At 36.4% G+C, this 8,805-nt stretch overlaps 1 protein-coding gene across 1 annotated transcript in view; it reads left to right on the top strand.

The window, feature by feature from the left end:
• The first annotated feature begins 6,342 nt into the window (after window positions 1–6,342).
• The window catches only part of LOC107595616 (adenylate cyclase type 2-like), a 59,274-nt gene continuing 56,811 nt past the window's right edge, over window positions 6,343–8,805 (top strand). Inside the window, exon 1 of the mRNA XM_016286081.1 lies at window positions 6,343–6,753. Within this exon, the coding sequence (XP_016141567.1) occupies window positions 6,403–6,753 (351 nt within the window). The 5' untranslated portion in view covers window positions 6,343–6,402. The remainder of the gene's footprint in view (window positions 6,754–8,805) is intronic.

The raw sequence follows: 8,805 nt of genomic DNA, 5'->3' as shown, positions 1-8,805 counted from the left end.
AAAATTAAGTTTTGATATATTTACGGTAGGAAATGTACTAAATATCTTCATGGAACATGATCTTTAATTAATATCCTAATGATTTTTTGGCATAAAAGAAAAAATCGATAATTTTGACCCATACACTGTTTTTTTGGCTATTGCTAAAAATATACCCCAGCGACTTAAGACTGGTTTTGTGCTCCAGGGTCACATTTTGTTCCACAGAAGAAAGAAAGTCATCAGTGTTTGGAACCACAGGAGAGTAAATGATGGCAAAAAATACAAATCTTTTGGCAAGTGCCGTTTACTTTCCTGTATTGATGTATTACAGGAATATTGATGTATCCTGTTGAAACAGTAAGTTTGCTAAAAGTGAATTTTCTCAACGTTTGGGTTCAGCTTTTTTTAAAGATAAAAATGTTAAAGATTTCCGTTTAAATAAATGCTAGTCTTTTAAATGTTCTATTCATCAAAGAATCCTGAAACAATGAGTCAGTTTCCACAACTATTTTCAACATTGATAGAGGTTTTAAATTTTAATAGAAGAAATACAAATCTTTAAATTGCAATAACATTTCACAATATTGATCAAATAAATGTAGCCGTTGTGAGAGAGACGTCTTCCAAAAACATTAACATTAAATGCTATAGCATACACTAAAAGACACAAAATTCATTGATTTCATAGGATCTTTGAGATGCAGGTGTTGTACCCCAGATAGTTGGGAATTAGACTTAGGACAACAATTTGACTTGTAAGCTCTCCAATCAAAGTCTATTGATGATAATACCACACAACATGGTGACAGTGAGCTTCGAGCAATGTAGAGATGCCACCTCCATTACTGGAGGCTAGGGATACTGACGATGCCTTGAGCACTTCAGTGAGATGAGGTTTGCACCAGCAAACGAAGGTCATGCTTCAGGTTGCACTGGCTGGTTTTGTCCATTAAATTCAGCGAGCTTATGTATACATGCATTTGCTTGGCTGTGGAGCTCTTCAGATGTGCACGCCTAATGAGATCATCAGCCCATTTCACTGGACAGACTCAGTGGAGTCAAAATTCAGCAGAGTGCCACAGTCTCGCACAGCCATTAGGCCGGGACCGCTTCAATGGAGGCTGTCTAACGAGGGTCTTTTGTGCTTATTCTCAACTGTGCAGTACTTTGCATGTGTTTCATCTGAACAAAAAGCCTCAGACTTGGACTCCATATGGGTTCCAAGGTGCTGAAGCAGGCTTTTTTTTATTATTATTAAAAAGTGTAACTTAGATTGTCTCAATATTTCACCTCAATGCTCCAGGTCCTGTCCTGCATGGCGATTTGGCTCACAACAACAAGCAGATGTTTTGGAGAATAATGCAAGCAAATAAGAATGTGTTACTGGAGCAAGGATGGTATTTAGAAGACACTGACATGCAAACGATTTTGATGTATTTTATTTATTTATCTTGAAGAAATTAATACTTTTATTCCGTAATGATGCTTCAAGAGTGACCGTAAAGACCTTTATAATGTTACCAACAGTGTTGGGCAGTAACGCATTACTTAGTAACATAAAATATCTAAAACAAATAAATTGTTATGCATCTATTGCACAAAAGCTACATGAACTACTATAAACGATTAACAGGCGCAAGCGTATGCAGAGTTTCTATTTAGGCTATAACACGTGTTTGCAGAGTTGAGCAATGCAGTGCTGAAATATGTGTGTTCACGAATCCTCTCATTATAACACACGAATTGTAGACATTATGAAAGATTCATTATGCATATATTTATTGTGTTGTAACAGAGATTTGTGAGATTGTGTTGAACTGAGATGTCATTTAAAGATTATAAATGCCAAACCATGCACGCAGCAGCCGCTTGCTTTAGTTAAAAATAGCAATGTTATGTGAATGCTGATGCTTTAATAACAAATATTTATCGGGCATGCGCGTGTATGCTGGGATTTCATAAATTTCATGGAGAAAAAAGTAAGGTAACTAGTAATGTAACTAATTACTAATTACTTTTGAAATAAAGTAATCAGAACAGTAACACGATAACTTTTAATAGGAGTAATCAGTAATTTGATTACATTTTCAGAGTAACTTGCCCAACACTGGTTACCAAAGATGTCTATTTCAAATAAATGCTGTTCTTTTGAACTTCTCCAATTTTTTTTTTTTTCCGATTTCTACAAAAATATTAAGCTGCTCAACTGTTTTTAACATTGATAATAAGAAATGTGCCTTGATCAGCAAATCAGCATATCAGAATGATTTCTGAAGGATCATGTGACACTGAAGACTGGAGTAATGATGCTGGAAACTCAGCTTTTCATCACAAGAATAAATTACATTTTAACATACTCAAAAAGAAAACAGTGATTTTAGTTTTACTATATTTTTATTCAAATAAATGGAGCCTTGCTGAGCATAATAGACTTCTTTAAAAATCTTACCGACCCCAGTCAGCTTTTGAATGGTAGTGTGTATCCAAAGTGAATTTCAGTACACTTTTTACACGGAAAATCGCTCTGAAGAAAGGAACAAGGCTCAAATGTTGCATCAATTTTCTGGTTATCTTCAGTGATCCATGCCACATCACCCTAATACGGATGACATGAATTAAAATAGTCTATTATAGATATGATTACCTGTCATGCGTAGAGTCAAATTTGCATTTGTTTTATTCCTGTAGGTTTAGTGGTTTCTGACATCCAATTTTTCCTGGATTGGTGACATTTCTTTCCACAAGTCAGCGCTTCAGGGCCTCAAGACCAGATCTGATTTCTCTTTGATCTATTACCCTTATATCCATCTATTTTTGTTTTATTTCAAGGCATGTGGATTATAGTCCGGTGTTATTTGATTCAATAATTCGATTCTGAATTATTCACTTCAGCTAAATGTTTAATCATTGATTGCAGTGATGATTTCACCCATAAGTGCACTCTCACCTCAAGTGTCTCTCATAACAGTGCGCAAGCGTATGCAGAGTTTCTATTTAGGCTATAACACGTGTTTGCAGAGTTGAGCAATGCAGTGCTGAAATATGTGTGTTCACGAATCCTCTCATTATAACACACGAATTGTAGACATTATGAAAGATTCATTATGCATATATTTATTGTGTTGTAACAGAGATTTGTGAGATTGTGTTGAACTGAGATGTCATTTAAAGATTATAAATGCCAAACCATGCACGCAGCAGCCGCTTGCTTTAGTTAAAAATAGCAATGTTATGTGAATGCTGATGCTTTAATAACAAATATTTATCGGGCACGCGCGTGTATGCTGGGATTTCATAAATTTCATGGAGAAAAAAGTAAGGTAACTAGTAATGTAACTAATTACTAATTACTTTTGAAATAAAGTAATCAGAACAGTAACACGATAACTTTTAATAGGAGTAATCAGTAATTTGATTACATTTTCAGAGTAACTTGCCCAACACTGGTTACCAAAGATGTCTATTTCAAATAAATGCTGTTCTTTTGAACTTCTCCAATTTTTTTTTTTTTCCGATTTCTACAAAAATATTAAGCTGCTCAACTGTTTTTAACATTGATAATAAGAAATGTGCCTTGATCAGCAAATCAGCATATCAGAATGATTTCTGAAGGATCATGTGACACTGAAGACTGGAGTAATGATGCTGGAAACTCAGCTTTTCATCACAAGAATAAATTACATTTTAACATACTCAAAAAGAAAACAGTGATTTTAGTTTTACTATATTTTTATTCAAATAAATGGAGCCTTGCTGAGCATAATAGACTTCTTTAAAAATCTTACCGACCCCAGTCAGCTTTTGAATGGTAGTGTGTATCCAAAGTGAATTTCAGTACACTTTTTACACGGAAAATCGCTCTGAAGAAAGGAACAAGGCTCAAATGTTGCATCAATTTTCTGGTTATCTTCAGTGATCCATGCCACATCACCCTAATACGGATGACATGAATTAAAATAGTCTATTATAGATATGATTACCTGTCATGCGTAGAGTCAAATTTGCATTTGTTTTATTCCTGTAGGTTTAGTGGTTTCTGACATCCAATTTTTCCTGGATTGGTGACATTTCTTTCCACAAGTCAGCGCTTCAGGGCCTCAAGACCAGATCTGATTTCTCTTTGATCTATTACCCTTATATCCATCTATTTTTGTTTTATTTCAAGGCATGTGGATTATAGTCCGGTGTTATTTGATTCAATAATTCGATTCTGAATTATTCACTTCAGCTAAATGTTTAATCATTGATTGCAGTGATGATTTCACCCATAAGTGCACTCTCACCTCAAGTGTCTCTCATAACAGTGCTGGTGGTCAGCTACAATGACTCCTTTGTTATTAATGAGGTGAAAGATGTTTCAGTCATGTTATTTGAACAATCTGTCTTTCTTTTGCAAGTGCAGCCTCGACTTAAAGACGTTGAGAAGAACTGGGAGGTTCTCTCTTCACAGAGCTCTTGACCGGCACGGCTGCTGACTCAACTGAAGCAGACCATTTATTGTCTAATTACCTCTGGAGAGTGTAATCCCAGTCACCCCTCGCAGCTTCACAAGACCTTCTGGAATACAGCAGGATTACTTAGTACATAAAAAGAGTCGTCTGAGAGACTCGCAGGTAAAAGAGCAACAGCTGGTGACAGTGATTTTAACAAGTATGACGAGTTCTTGGATCGTCTGTCAAGTCCTAACCCTATCCGTTATTCCTAAGCATTAGCTGCCTCGAAAATCAGAGGCAAAGTATAGGTTGGTTTGCTAGGTGAGCAAAGACAGCTTAACTCTAAAGCTAAACCTTGACTGGAATGTTATTCCAGGACCAACAAGGATCTTGGATCCTGTCTTTCTTGGTGACAGTAGCGATAAGGAAACGTTTTATTATGTTTCCTGTTTCCGCTTCTTTCTTTTCACCCAGTCTGTTGTCTTTGGTTTTTCATTCATTCATGTTGTTTTTATTGTAAGTCTCTCCTCATAGCAAAGGGAAATTAAGGAGATCTATTTAATATCCCCATTGTTTCTCCTAGATTGCAATGAGATAATATGGAGCAAAATCAAAATGAACTTTTTTTATTTTATTATTACTATTTTTTTTTTTTTACTCTGAGGCAGAAATTGTCAGAAATCTCATATTTGTCTCCTAGAGTTTCATACTAGATTTTTCATTGTCTTGAACTGTGCCAAGGTTCTCAAAAGTCTGAAATCAGAAGTTCATCGATATTAATATACAAATTCTTCTAAGACCAAATTATCTTATCTATTCTAGCTATTACTTTTTGTTCATTTATTTTTAAATGTGATTATATTATGATGTATGATTTATTTATGTATTTTTATTTTTTCACCTAATAAATCTCATATTAGTTTTATATACATATAGATATAGATATATAGATATCTTTATTAATTTACTTATTTACTATATACTACACAAGGGATTTTATTTTATTTATATATATTTATTTATATTATTATATTTATTGTTTCCACCTAAGGCATTTTAGATTGTTTATATTTAAATTATTTACATATATATATATATATTCATTCCGTCAAACGATTAATCGCAATTAATCGCATCCAAAATAAAAGTTTTTTTGTATATATTTTTCATGTATATATTTAAGAAAAAATATATTGTTTATATATTAAATATATTTATATATGATAGAAAATATAATGTAAATATATAAATGTATATACATGTAAATATTTTCAAAATATATACTGAGTGTGTGTATTTATATATACATAATAAATAATCACAGTACTCATACATATATTATATATATATATATATATATATATCAACCTAATACATTTTTAAGTTTTTTTTATTATTATATTACATTACGTTTATTAATGTTTAGATGTAGATTTGTTTATATTTATATTATTTCTCTTTCTTTATTATTATTTTTTTCTTGTGTGTGTGTATTATATATCACTTATTTATTTTATTTTATATCTGAAGAATCAGAGTTGATACTTCAGTGAAGCATAACCATGCGAAAGTCTCCTGAGCTATGAAAGAGCAACATCTGAGCGACACATTTTCCTCTGGGTGTCTAATCAGTCATCTCTGATTAACTCGTATCATTGAACCTGCCACACACTGCATAGCAGACATTATACTGCGCCTGCTGGATCTCCTTCAAGTCCACCACTCCCTTTCCTCTGTCCTCCTTTTTCCTCCTCTCTTCCCTTCACATTCTTTTGAAGACTTTCTCTTCCTCTCTCCGACACAGACTCTACGAAGTCACTATAAGAGCTCGCGCTCTGCCTTGCTGTCAAACAAACACTTGTGTTCTCTCTCTCTCTCTCTCTCTCTCTCTCTCTCTCTCTCTCCTCCTCCTCCTCCTCCTCTCACACGCTCTCTCGTGTGTGTCTCAGTCGCTCTCCGCTGCTCAGTTCATCATGTTGGCTGGAGAATGCTGCGTGCGGCTGCGCTCTCTCTCCTGCCCTGGCGCGGGACGCATCTGTCCCACCCGCCGCAGCTGAGCACTCTCACGGAGGAGGACGAGCCAGAACGGCAGCAGCAGGACGAAGAGGACGAAGACGAAGGCTCCGGGGTCCAGCCGGACCCCATGTCCCAACAGACGGCGTACCTGCTGGAGGGTCCGGAGGACATGGTGGCGTCGTCCGGGGGGCTGAAGTCTCCAGACTGGGTGTACGAGTCCTACTACCGTATGAGCCAGCAGCATCCGCTCATCGTGTTCCTGTTGCTCATCGTCATGGGAGCATGCCTGGCTCTGCTCGCCGTGTTTTTTGCCTCCGGACTGGTGAGACTCTGTTCTTTATCCACCTACTCTTCTGTACTTTTCTGTCTCGCATTGGACCACAGTGTTTCTCAGGTGGTTCTCAACTGGTTTTGCTTCAGGACTTTGCATTGGACATCAAGTTGTGACCCAACTATTGAACCCATAACTGAATTTTCGCTCTGTCAAAATGCTTTTCTTTTACTTTGTTTAGTTTTGTCCATGGTTTTTAGGGTGAGGGCATATAGTCGTATAACCAGTTCATATTGGCATCTGTTGAATTTGACTGGCTTCTGCAAAGTTACCGATGAATTTGTGCCGAAATACCGTAGAGTTTGATTGTTCACACGGCCTTTGATGGCAATAGTAAAAGAGATTGGGTAGCGCTTTCTCCTCCCTCTTAAAAGTTGATAAGTCTGTTTGTTTGTCTACATAAACTATGCACAATTATGTGGTTACTTGCATTTAACGTTGCATTTTCACTTCTGTCTGCGACCCCATCAGAAAAGACATACCAGTTCAGGACCACTCTTTATATTTCACCCTAAAATTGACATTCGGTCAATATTTACTCACACATGTTGTTATGAAGTTGTATAATTTGTATTTTTCTGTGAAACACAAAAAGAGAAGTTGTGAAGAATGTTCTGGTCGCTCTTTTTCTTTTAATTACATTAAAATGCAATAGCTTTTAGTGAGTAATATAGACAATCAGTCAATACTTAATAGACGGTCCCTAGTAAAAAAAAGTAATATATTTAAAATACATTTATTTCATACTAAGTATAGTTCAAATCTTTTAACATATTTACTGACATATCGCTCCAGATTTGTTCCTCAAACAAAGCTGTCATATGACTTCAGCAGACTTGGCATATGTCATAAAAAACACTTGTATGACACTTTTATGTCAGTTTTGAGGCTTGAAGGCTTCCGTTCACATCCAAAAGAAAGTCATTGTAAACAGGAAGACAGTCATACAGGTTTGGAACAACATGAGGGCGAGTAAACAATGACTGAATGTACATTTTTGGGTGAACTATCCCTTTAAGTTGTTTTTGTTTTGTTCCTATTATGGGAGGCCATTCATTTTCCTCTCTCGTCCCACAGTTGTGGTTGTGGTAGCGCTGCAGAAATGGTGTTTTGGTCTATGAGAGAGTGTTTTTACCCTTGTGTGTGGAGTGCAGCACTCTCTCTTTCTCTCTGTCTGCGTGTGTGTGTGTCTTTTTCTCTCTGTGGCAGATTGTGTGAATCTCTTTGGTGAGAGAGCTGTTTCTGAGAGCGCCACTTCTGCAACCCTCATTTTCACCTGCTGTTTCACTCGTTCTCTCTCTGACTCTCTTTCTCTCTCACCAGATGCTCAGTTGTCTGTGTTTATGTGTAATGGGTTCAAAAGTATAAGGTCAGATTTTTTTTTTTTTTTTTTGGAAGAAATTAATGCTTGTATTCAGCAAGGATGCATTAAATCGATCAAAATTGACAGCAAACTCTTTTATGATGTTACAAAAGATTTTTATTTGAAAAAGGCTGTTCCTTTATTTACAAAATTATGTATGTTGGTATATTGTGTCGGCTGATGCTCATCAGAAATGGTTGCATTTTATTTTGTGAATTCACTGGAATGGTGAGAGTTCAGATTAGAGAAATAAAGCGCATCCCAAAGAAAGATCACCTACTGTATCATGATCACATAATCACCAGTTTTTAAGGGAATTGATAGCTCAGTCCATTGCAGAGTTTTTGGAGGGCTGAGATCAAAAGCGTAGACTGAATCCCCCATCAGCTAAAGCCCAGCACACTGTCAGCATGCTAATTAAAGCATTGCCACAAAAACAGAACAAATCTCAGTTCATCGACCTCGCTTATCATTTAGGCAGCCGCTCGTGATCATCCCTAGACCCCATTCTTTCAGATGGTAGCATATACTGCCCAATGCGCAGGGACCCGCTTCCTTCATTTACGCAGAGCTTGTGTGTGTGTGTGTGTGTGTGTGTGTGTGTGTGTGTGTGTGTGTGTGTGTGTGTGTGTGTGTGTGTGTGTGTGTGTGTGTGTGTGTGTGTGTGTGTGTGTGTGTGT

The sequence above is a fragment of the Sinocyclocheilus grahami genome, unplaced genomic scaffold (genome assembly GCF_001515645.1).
Source record: "Sinocyclocheilus grahami isolate Dianchi unplaced genomic scaffold, SAMN03320097.WGS_v1.1 scaffold205.1, whole genome shotgun sequence".
Lineage (NCBI taxonomy): Eukaryota > Metazoa > Chordata > Actinopteri > Cypriniformes > Cyprinidae > Sinocyclocheilus > Sinocyclocheilus grahami.
This window is presented reverse-complemented; position numbering and strand designations above follow the sequence as displayed.